General features: G+C 32.1%; 1 protein-coding gene across 1 annotated transcript; it reads right to left on the bottom strand.

Moving 5' to 3' along the window:
• Window positions 1-5,538: 5,538 nt before the first annotated feature.
• On the bottom strand, window positions 5,539-6,693 carry LOC135802834 (uncharacterized). Its single transcript, XM_065316460.1, has 4 exons — window positions 6,566-6,693; window positions 6,235-6,489; window positions 5,915-6,028; window positions 5,539-5,853 (listed from the first exon to the last, which is right to left on the bottom strand). Exons 1-4 carry the CDS (start codon window positions 6,570-6,572, stop codon window positions 5,609-5,611), a joined length of 621 nt encoding a protein of 206 aa, XP_065172532.1. The 5' UTR covers window positions 6,573-6,693; the 3' UTR covers window positions 5,539-5,608.
• Window positions 6,694-12,314: the final 5,621 nt, after the last annotated feature.

The raw sequence follows: 12,314 nt of genomic DNA, 5'->3' as shown, positions 1-12,314 counted from the left end.
TATAATTTTATTTACGATTTTCCTTGCTATTTAACTTTGATATCGAATTATTTTTGAACCAGTAGTAGGTAAGCAACAAATCAAAACATTTAATTTATTTAATTTATAAATTTAGCTGCCGTGGAGGTCTGGTTAATATTAATATTAAGATTTGAAATTTTGGTGAAATTTATTTTTATATCTTAGAAACCACAAATATTGTGATTGTACATTTAATACTCTATCGATTGCAGTCCGTTGCAATGCGATGTCGTGTTTACTTTCGGCGCAATTCGCATAAACAACTCTAGGTGCACGCTGCACGTGAAAGGAACTTGTACTCGTATTAGACGATAAACAATTGAAACGAAACAAGAAAAAAGCACTACAAACATAAAAGTTTGTTCAATCGATACGCGCGTCGCCACGTGCCACCAGTCGCCATCATCATCACCATCCGGCGAATCAATTCCATGCGTTATTAATACGGAGACTGATGAGGAATTAAGAACGCACGACGCGATACGCGGCGGAAATTACGCGTAATAATTCATAGCTTCTAGTATGGTATCGATCGGTCACTATTTGGGCGTGTGATTTTCCACGTAAATCTAAAACTATCACGAGTGAAACCTTATAAACTTTTATTCGCACTTCTCGATATCAAAAATGGCGGAAAGTGTGTATAATGTAATCATATGTAAATCTAACCTCAATTCAACGCTCCGCGGAACATGTAAAAGAGCGGATGGACGAATGATTGATCGCGCGTCGAGCGGGGATATCGCTGCAAATGTGGCGGGGCTAAATTTAGCCAACAAGGTCGAGACTTGCCGCCCGCCGCCCCCTAATCGCGCGGAATGCGGGGGATCGTTTCGCCGAAAATTCATTTCCGACGTGATTCTCCGATCCGATTCGCGCCATCGCGCAAAAATGACTTCTTGCTGCGTCCATAACCTCAAATTTCGGCTGCGTGCGCGTACGCACGTTGCGTGGTGGATGAATGTTTGATGATGAGATTTTTGTGAATAATTAAGCCCGGAGAGGACTAACCGCGCGCATGACGATGTGGTGATGCGGAATTTTGTCCTCGCTGATGTGAAACAAGCGTTCAGGATGACAACGTGGGCATAACTAAAATCAAATCCGATTTGCGCCCACAGCGGCCAGCTCGAGTGCGATGGGAAAGTTATAATTACTTGCCGAAAATTAGTTTCTTGGTGGCACGAAAACCGCAAGGTTTGTGATTCAGGATAATTAATGATTAGTTTGGGTTCATATACTACGCATCTATTTTAAAAAGCAAAAAAAGTTGCATTTTATGAATTTTCTTACTATTAAATTAGATTATGTTGTTGAAATACTAATATAAGTTTAGAAAGTAAAACATTAAGTTATGAACAATCACAATTTTACGTTTTACGTAAACCAACTCTCTGTAACAATGGAATAGTTACATACGAGGCGGCTGGAGCAAAACATTTGAAAAAGAAACATGCATTTAAATCTGGCCCTGTACATTGCACACAATTTCTCTGAAGCACTTAATTAATTTTAATCTAATCAATAAATGTTTAAATTGCGTTTTACGTTTTCTCAGAACTTACACTTATTATTTAAAATAAATCACCATCCGGTTTTCAAATTCAATTGATTTACTTTAATCAGTTTGGTTGATTTTGATCAGTAAAAGATTCACCATTTTGTTATTAGCCTTTTACCAGTTTAAAACCAGTTATAAAATTACAACATTACTACTAAAAGGTTGGATTTATTAACTGCAAAATATAAATATAGGTACATATGATTTCTGCATTGATTTGTTCACACTGTATTACAAACTTTAGACTCAATTGGATGTTTATTAAGTAAAATTAAATGGGAACCGAAGTCAAACAGTCAAAATTAAAAAAAAACAGCCCATATCAACTTTTAAATAAATCCTCTTTATTGTATTCGAGTATTTAAACATAAATTAAAATCTCTTAAATTTCTTAAATGTATACAGTAGGTAATTGCCTGCGAGTATATATGAACACATTTTAAAATGATTAAAGTAGAAGAAAATATCCATCTACTTTTATACGTAATTTTTGGAATTATATAGTGTGCAAACAGTAATGAAAATAATACAAATAAATGATTATCAGTAAATTATATTTGTTTCAAATGCAGGTTTGTATCAGTAAAGTTATAGGTCTTAACGTTGTATATACAATAAATACATTTTTAATGAAGACTGTCAATGCAATTAGCGTTATAAGGCCAGTCACAAACGGCTAACGCAGCATTAAATTCCAGTCCTGCAGGGCAATCTTTTAAACTGTTTCCATCATTTTGACAATGACAAAATTTGGTACAATCAGGTGGATAGGCTACGTTATCCTCATTTATGGGAAACACATTGGGGCAAAATTCATCGCACACAGAACCACAAAAACCACTAGGCCAGTCACATACTTCCAAATCAGGATTAAATTCTAGTCCAGGAGGACAATTTTTCTCCCAGCTTCCATCATATCCGCAATAACAAAATTTGGTACAATCGCCAGGAAATGGTAAGTGTAAATTTGCTGTGTGCACAATGGGAGGGCACACTTCATCGCACACAGACTTATGTGGGCCTTCTACAGCTAAGGCCAATTGGACTAGTAGTAGTATAAGTTTAATGAATACATACCCTTCATTTTGACCTTCAGTATCAATCAGACAAGCAAACAAAGTGTAAACGAATATAATTTTTCAACTTCATGTCTCTACTTATATACCCACAGATATTTAATATTAATCAATCCTCATTATTAAAAATTAAATTTCATATTTTTAATTACTTCAAATTTCAATTAATAAAAACTGAAAATCTGAAAATTACTGGATATTACGCATGCTTTTACATTACTTTTACATCTGATACTACTACATATGGAATTGGACAGTTTGCCAATAGCGCCCTGGGGTACATATTATACATACACAGCGATTAAATCAACATTAAAGAATGATCGGAAAACTGCTACAGTTTTGTAATACTTTAAATGAAAAATCAATAACTGATTAAGTTTTTTCCGTCAATATAATTTTCTATGAATTTATAACGTGTGTATAGCACTTGTATTTGAAACATATGTTTTTATTAATTGAAATCCGAAATAATTATTAATCTTAAATTTAATTTTTAATAATGAGGATTGATTAATGCTAAATATTTGTGGGTATATAAGTAGAAAGATGAAGTTGAAGTTGTCTGATTGATACTGAAGGTCAAAATTAATTCATTACTATTTCTTAACATTTTGTTATAGTTGTTTTACAAATTGTAGCTGCTTGCCTACTAGTTCAATTGGCCTTAGCTAATCAAGGCCCAAATAAGTCTGAGTGCGATGAATTGTGCCCCAATAACCATCCAGTACTAGAGAATCTGATGATAGCTTATCCACCTGATTGTACCAAATATTGTTATTGTAGAAATGATGGAAACTGGCTATATGATTGCCCTGCTGGACTGGAATTTAATGCTGCGTTAGCAGTTTGTGACTGGCCTTTTAGCGCTAATTGCATTGCCATCTTTCATTAAAAATGTGTTAATTGTATGCATAAAATAAATACTTAAAATTTTATTGGTGTAATACCTGTTTTTAGTTCAAACTCAAATGTCTGTGATGTGCTATTGTGCAATAAAAATGATGAGCGGAGGCACACTTCACCAAACTCAATGCACTTAAATCTCAAAATAGATTCATACTCCTTATATTTACACCTTTGTACTATTTCTTAGAATGCAGTGCTAAAATACATTTTAGAACAATGAAGATTTCAAGTACTTCCACAGAAAATTGCCGATTGAAAAGAATAAAAAATGTATATAATAACGCAATTTTTTATAATTTCTAATATAAAATATATTGCTCAACAGTTTGAGAATATTCCCTCGTTGTTCAAAATGAAGGGTATGTATTTAAATTTTGATAATTCATTTTGAATGAATCACTATAATTTCGGTCGTAGTGGTTTTCCAAGTCGTGGCTGCTTGCCTGCTGATTCAACTCGTCTTAGCTGTAAAAGCCACAAATGAGTGCGATGAATTGTGCCACAATGAAGTACCAGTAGAAGCGAATTACTTTATAGCTTATCCACCTGATTGTACCAAATATTGTCATTGTGCAAATGATGGGAACTGGCTAAAAGATTGCCATCCTGGACTAGAATTTAATCCTGATATGGAAGTATGCGACTGGCCTACGGGTCGTTGTTAGCATAAAGAGCCTTCATTATAATTGTGTATAATGTGTACATTAAATAAATAATTTAGAGTTTATTAAAGTAATAGGTACATATTTTTAGTTGTCTTTAGTTGCAAACTTTTGTCAAGTAATACTGCTATCTAACACGCAACTAGGTACACCACAGTGATAATGTGAAAAAATATTGATATCAGGAATACTCTAACATGTTAAATAGCACTAAACAGAATTTAACACGTACAAGTTTACGCATAACTGGCCGGTCTGAAATATAGCTTTTTTGTGTGATGTCATTCTAACTTTAATATAAAGTACGCAGCGGTCATCGTGTGACATTTGTGATGCATATTGTGTCATATAATTGTTAACAATTTGCAACTTACAACTATAAAGAAAATAATTTTTAATTTAAATATTTTTATATTAAGAGTCTGAGTCTCTTACATATTGAAAGCTGTTAATGTTAACAAAAACCACTAGGCCAGTCCCATACATCCAAATCAGGAGGGGCACACTTCATCGCACAAGACTTATTTGGGCCTTCTACAGCTAAAACCAGCTGGACCAATGTGGCATGCAGCCACAATTTGCAAAGCAACTAAAGCAAACAAGCAGACAAACCACAGTATAATAGAATATAATTTTGCAAATCGCAACACATATTTATACAGAGAAACATTTTTATTATTTATCAATTCTTATTATTAAAAATTGAATTTTATGTTGATAACAAACTAAGTACATCCGGTCTCAATTAATAAAAACATATAATTGAAATATATATCAGTTATTGATTTTCAAAATGTCACAAAAAAAACCTTTAATGGTTGAATCAATCTTGTGAATTTACATGCACTCAGTTGGCGAACTTTCCTCTTTCCTCTAATTATAACCAAGGTATCAGAAGAAAGAACAATGTTTTTGTAGTTAAATTTATGATAATTTTCAGTTCAAGGTTTACTGGTATGAATAGGTTGTGAATATTTGATATAGTATAGTATAGTATAGTTTTAAGTATTTTGGTTTTATTAAGGAAATTAATGCATATTCTGGTTGGTTATTAATTTTTATTAAAAAGCACCATTCCAATTAGTTACTTTTTTTGTGTTAGTAAAGGAAATATTTAGTGCAATCATCAGGATAGATTAGTTTTTAATTGCAAGGTGTGTGTAAATTTTTAGAAGCTACTACTAGTTTAATCGATTAGCAAGTATTCGAAAGTTGAGAAATAATGAAATCAACGATTTCAAAGAATTCAAGGATTTCTTTATTCTTATTTACAAAAAAATTAGGTATGAATATAACTAAAAATTGGAACTATTTTTATAAAATTTCATTTATTTATGTCTTGTATACATTAAAGACAATTATAATGAATGCTGTCAATGCTAACAAAGACCAGTAGGCCAGTCGCAAAATCCTGTATCAGGATTAAATTCCAGTCCAACAGGGCAATCCTTTAGCCAGTTTCCATCATTCCCACACTGACAAAATTTAGTACAATCAGGAGGATAGGCTACGTTTCCCGATATTATGGGGAATTCATCGGGGCACAATTCATCGCATTCATTTAAGCCTTTTACAGCCAAGACGAGTTGGACCAATAAGCAAGCAGCCACGAATTGAAAAACCACTACGACAAAAAATATAGTGATGCATTCCAAATGGATACTTATCAAAATTTAAATACATACCCTTCATTTTGAACAACGAGAGATATACTCGCACTGTTGAACAATATATTTGTATTTTATATATGAAATAATACTCAGCTCCTCGTAATTTATATATATGTGTATATATCTTTTATCTTATCTATGTGTAATTTTTTATGGAAGTATGTACTTGAATTCTTCATTGTTTTAAAATGTATTTTTGAACTGCATTTTCAGAAATAATGCAAAGGTTTAATTAGTAAACACTTCATAGACATTAGAGTTCAAACTAAAATCAGGTATTACACCAATAACATTTTAAGTATTTATTATATGCATACAATTAACACATTTTTAATGTAGGCTGTCAATGCAACCAGCATTTTCGGGCCAGTCACACTCTTCCAACTCAGGATTAAAGTGTAATCCAGCTGGGCAATTTTTTCCCAAGTTGCCATTTTCTCCACAATGACAAAATTTAGTACAGTCGCCCGGATAAGGCAATTTTTCCTTTGATTCTTGAGCGCACACTTTGTCGCATACAGATTCAGTGGGGCTTTTCACAGCTAAGACCACTTGGACCAATAGACAAACTGCCACAATTTGTAAAGCAACTGAAACATAATGAAAGAAAGAAATAATCGTTATTGTAAAAGTTATTATAATATATGTATTGAATTTATATCTTACCTTTCATTTTGTATTTCAGTATGAACCAATGTGACAAATATTATATAATGGAAAGTGTTTTTCACAACTCTGCTGAATATATACTCGGAGATATATCATAGTTATCATTGCTCACTAAAAAATTGAATTTTATTTAGATAACAAACTTACTTCATGAAAACATTTACAATGTACTGACGGATCCAAAAATTTCAAATCTTTTTGATTTAGTTGTAACAATCTGGACCATTTTGTTCAAAATTATTATTAAATAGTCATTACAATATCGAATATCACTAAGTGTATATTTTTCACAATGTTGAAGCTGTGTTAAATAAATAGCTTCAAAACTCTTCGTGCTGATATTTTAATAAGCGCACGATCTAAAATAACACAATAATAACACAAAATTACTAATTATTTTTCTCTATTTGATTGTTAGGTCAAATATTTTGGGACAGTCGTCAACTTGTGCAAGTTTATGACAAACAATCAAACAGAGTTCAGTTGCGCTTTGTTTCAGTCAGTTGCCATTTGACGTTGATGGAAATGTAATATTGAGACTGTAAACAAGCCTGTAGGATTTGGAAAATAAACCGTGTGCACGAAAATGATGTACATTTAGTTATTGCTTTTGCGAATACATAGCATATTGTATTTTAGCATTTACCAAATTGCTAAACAAATATGTTGTTGAATGTGCTGATTCAGTCCTCTGCGTCATACTTTCAGAGGTACTCACAGATAAATCAATATTGAGATATACCCTTAAAAAAGAATTAAAAAAGAAAACTTTGTTGATAACAAACTACTTGGGTATTATATTTTTATAAACGTCTTTTTCAAAATTTGCTTGTTATAAAATCAGGACGATTTATTTTCAAAATAATGCAATGCGCAATGCGCAAATACTAGGCTTCAAGGTAAGTAGGTACAAATTGCGAAGAGATTGAATCAATTATTTGATAAAACACACGAGATACAAAATTTTATGAACATAAATCAGAAGAGATAAAATTATTTTATATTTATTTATTGAATACGCTGAAACTTTAACACAAAGTTCATTAATAGAATTAATAGTTTATAGTGCTACGCAAATGCCATGCCAAGCAAATTAATATCAAAAATACTACATTGTAAATTTATAATTATAAAAAAATAATGGAAATATATTATTAAGTTAATAAATAAATAAAGATGTGCAAAATTAGTTTTTTGTATCTCAAAACTATCAAAATATATTAATAATTTATTCAATTTATATAAATTATTTAATTTCACCTATCCAAACATATCTGAAAATATAAATAAAAAGCAGATATGTACCTATAACGTATTAATTTTTAATTCTTGCATACAATTGTAGCGAGTATATAGCATAGCCACTAATGGAGCATAGGCACTCCAAATTGCTAACACAAATTTTTGAAATTGATTCTTAGAAATAATACGTACAAGTGTACGGAGTTTAGATTAATCTTGAGATTTAGGTCTGGTCCGTTTACCACTTGAATTTTTAATGGACAATGCCACTTCACTGAAATTTGCGCACCTTTCTAGCAATTTCTTCAGTAGTTTAATTCAATTTACGCTTGTCCGGAACTATCCAAACTCGGGTTATGTCTGTTTTATGGCAACGATAGTAAATATTTAAGATTTTAAGACACTACTTTCTCGTAGATGGCACCACTTGATTCATAGAATTCATTTGGTTTCTTTTATGTGCCACCAGCTTTTACTCGTGATTTTGTGCGTATAAATTTTAATAAAAAGTTGCTTAACTAATTACTTACTTAAGTAATTACTTTCTTGTTTTTTGAACATATATATTATGTGCTCACTTTCTCAATAAGAGTCTCAATTTTAGTTTATAGAAATAAGAAATACTATATAACTATGATCCTCTCATTTTTTACATCTTTCGAATTATATTTTTGCAAAAAAAAAAACGTAAGTAAAGAATAAAAACATTTATTTCGGACTTTCTCTTTATAAGTTTAGTCGCAAAATTAATATCTGAACGAACCAGTTTTGACAGAATCGATCAGTTTGTGAAGGAAAATAAAATTGATGTTTTTTATATTTCTTGCAAATTTTATCATTATTCTCACTTTTTGAAGTTTCATTGGATTTCTACAAATATTTTATTATCGAAGGTAGCCAATTGACACAGCAGTTTCCTAGTCTTAAATTAAATTAACTTAAGTTAAATTCACACTCTTTCCATTTATTTATTATACCTACTAGCTTTTGCCCGCGACTTCGTCCCGGTAGTGTTTTAATAAAAATATACTTCATTTTTACTTTCTTGTTCTAGACAGAGTATGTGTCAATTCTATCAATAAAGAAAGAAATCTATAATATAAAGAATTGCTAATAATGCACTTCAGCGCACCAACTTTTGTCCTATGGAAAAGGGCTGTCTTTCGGGGTTTCTCGGCAATTATTCAAAATTTTCTTGCTATAAAAACCAAACCGTTAAAAAAGAATTGGCCTAATTGGTCTAGGCGTTGTTGAGTTATGCGCTTACCAACAGATTTTGCGATTCATTTTTATAGTATAGATTTAAAATGTTGATGACGTAACCCAAAGAATATTCTTAATATTCCAAAAATAATATATTTTTAGTGAAAGAATAATAGAAACGACCTTATTCCTACGTTAAGAAAATTTTACAGCTATTCCTCAACATTCCATAACAAAAAAATTTCATCCATTCGCATTTTAATGATGTTTGCGTTGTTTAAACATGGCGACACATTGATGATGGCATGCCTGAGATGTGCCGATATCGATTATTCCAAGAGTGCAAACAGACATGGCGTGTAACACTAGTGGCTAGCGTGTTCATTTGTTTAACATGTCCACTCGATATAGAGTTCCAACTGATGATGAATAGCCTGGCAGGGGGGATTGCCATAGACCATCTTGGCACTATTCCCGAATTCAACAGATCGCACACGCAACATAATCCTCTCTCAAGCGTGTGGGACGCAAGCCAAAAATGAAACTTTGTCATAACACAAACTACATCAACTCTTATCGCACTATACGAGCTGAGTGCTTTATTCATCACTTATCGTATCAATGAATAAATCGACCAAGCGTAGATAATATCAGTTTTATGGATTATTAATCACATTTGCGTTAATGTAGGTGCGTTTTTGGTGTTTTTCACACAACTTTTTGAACGTCTCCATTATTTACTAATTTATGGTCTTTGTTGGAGCATAAATGGCGAAGATGAAACGTTTCGAGTGTAGGCAATTGAGCATGGGCTCATAAAGTGGTGTCATTTCCATGGCAGCGCTGAGCATCCTCGAGCATGAGCCTTACTCGCGCTGGCTTCTTTCGCGCGCGCCGCACTTTGTGTCTTTCTAATCGAATTACCCGGCCGCCTCCGTCTAGGGACAGCCGCGAGCATCAATCAAACGAGAATGAAGCGCAGTTGCCTCTGAATTATGTGCCACTGTCGGCTGGGGACGAATTCCATTCGTCACAAATGTTACGATGCTAGCAGCAATTATTGATGTGTCAATCATGGAGAGTTACAACTCAGGTTACCTGAGATCAAACCGTTGATATTATATTTCCTGGTAACAAATTAGAAGCAATTTTAGCGTTTACCCGCGACTTCGTCCCGGTAGTGTTTATTAAAAATGTAATTCGTTTTTACTCTCTTTTTCTTGACATAGTATATGTCAATTTTATCAATAAGATTCGCAATTTTATTTAAAAAAAATTTATTATATAAAGAATAGCTAATAATGCACTTCAGCGCGCCATCTCGGATTCAACTATTTAACTATAATTATGATTGAATCTCAATGCCAACTTTTATTTTATAGAAAAGAGCTGTCTTTAGGGTTTTTCCGGCAATTATTCGAATTTATCTCGCCGTAAAAACCATCCTTGGACTTTGACGAACATTTCGAAAAAATAATTGATCAAATTATTCTAGGCGTTGTTGAGTTATGCGCTTTCCAACAGATTTTGCGATTCATTTTTAGATTATAGCTAAGGGATGAAGGTTGCGGTTAAGTGCATTGTTTGTATTTTTAGTAAAATTAAAATTCTTATTCGCAAATTTCGCACATAATTGGTTCAAAAAACAAGAAACTAATTAATTTGACAACTATACGTATATTTAAATCCGCGCAGACGATTTGCGATTCAACGTGAGCATGTGATATAATATGTGTTATCATATTGAAATTAATGTGTGCCACAAAAATGTTATGAATAAATGAGCGAGTTCGACTTTCGAGCATTGAGTATATAGATACAATTTATGGCTGGCAGGATATTTATCTCTCAGCACGCCATGTAGGCGCGTATGAAATAATCGATATCATTCTATTAGCGTTCGTCCATGTACAGGAATATATTCATTCAACGCCGTATTTAACAAGCTAACATCGTAATGGAAAATAAATGAAAATTCTCATAATTAGGTGGTATAAACCTAAATGTTTACAGTGGAGTTCTCTATTATTCTATTGTTGATTCAGTCAGGTGAATAATTAATGATATTGATATAAGTAGGACATCTTTATTCGGCGTTAGAATTGTAATTCAATATTTGTAGGAAGTAAATAATTATGTTCAAATTTGTATGTGTATAATGTGTATTTAGTTTTAAATTTATTTTGACGAAACTTTTGTTTATAACAATATTGTTTTACACTGAGATAGGAATGGTGTTAGTAATGTTTTTAAAGATTTCCAAAAATTAACACATAAAAAGTGAAATTTGTGAAATTATTTTTTATACTGGTCTCCGGTAAAGTTAATAAAAAAAATGAATTGACATTAAAATATTTAATTATTAATTACAACCATTGAGGTACTATTTTTGCGCTATATTTGTGTTATAATTATTTTATTTTACTAGATGTGGTACATGCATTTTAGATTAGTTTCTGCATTCATTTATCAAGCAGAATTGTGAATCTAAATATTAGGACAATGGTATATTATTATCAAGTGGCTAAACCGGAGTTTTAATCACGAGATTGGTTATGAGCGACCGTTGCGAGCGTTTAACCAATAGAGTATTTAACAACGTTTAGCCATGTGATGTATTTTAACGTTGAGGTTTTTGTATGTGAACTTTTCTATTTTAAATCAAGAAAATCACGGACTGGCGGCGCATGGCATTTCTTATGGTCTTGTGCTGCACCGTAGCCAAAAGCGCTGGCGCAAACTCCACCCCGAGAGTAACGCGCGTGACTAAAGTACTTTGTACTTTTTTGTGTCTCAAATCCATAAAAAACTGGCGCTTTAAAAATAGAAGTAGAAAAAAAGTATTATTTATCGGAAATGGAATGTATGAATATTAAAATGAGTACTGCACCTTACTCCTGATACAATGTTATCTTTAAATTCCAGAAATTAGTTAATTAGGTCTGTTCAAAGAAGAAATATTCGTACCAGCTAGTCTACCATTAATGTGCTTTTCTTTACGGAATAAAATGAAGTTATTATTGATATAACATGATTAATACTTTACTAATTATTTATTAAATAAGTAATTACAGTTCATACATTCCTATGTCACTTAAGATCGGCGGAATTGTATTGATTAATTATAAGTGTGAATTATTAATCAAACAATAAGTGATATATTCATGAATATTTTAATAATGAGTTTTGTATTGAATTTGGCAACTACCCGCATACATAATTCAACCGAGAAAATGAGGTATATCCACAAAGTTAGGAAACATTCTCTAAGAAAACGTCAAATATTAAATTTATATACTGC

Source organism: Atheta coriaria, unplaced genomic scaffold, assembly GCF_025399875.1.
Source record: "Atheta coriaria isolate IRGN ID8LTWV9N9 unplaced genomic scaffold, Caltech_Dcor_3.1 hic_scaffold_57_pilon, whole genome shotgun sequence".
Taxonomy (NCBI): domain Eukaryota; kingdom Metazoa; phylum Arthropoda; class Insecta; order Coleoptera; family Staphylinidae; genus Dalotia; species Dalotia coriaria.
This window is presented reverse-complemented; position numbering and strand designations above follow the sequence as displayed.

Excerpts from the sequence above, each read along its gene's own strand:
- LOC135802834 (XM_065316460.1), bottom strand. Across the intron at positions 6,029-6,234 it reads TGGTTGCATTGACAGCCTAC|AAAAGATATATACACATATA; the intron begins ATTAAAAATGTG and ends CATAGATAAGAT. Across the intron at positions 5,854-5,914 it reads CTCGTTGTTCAAAATGAAGG|TGGTTTTTCAATTCGTGGCT; the intron begins GTATGTATTTAA and ends TTTTTGTCGTAG.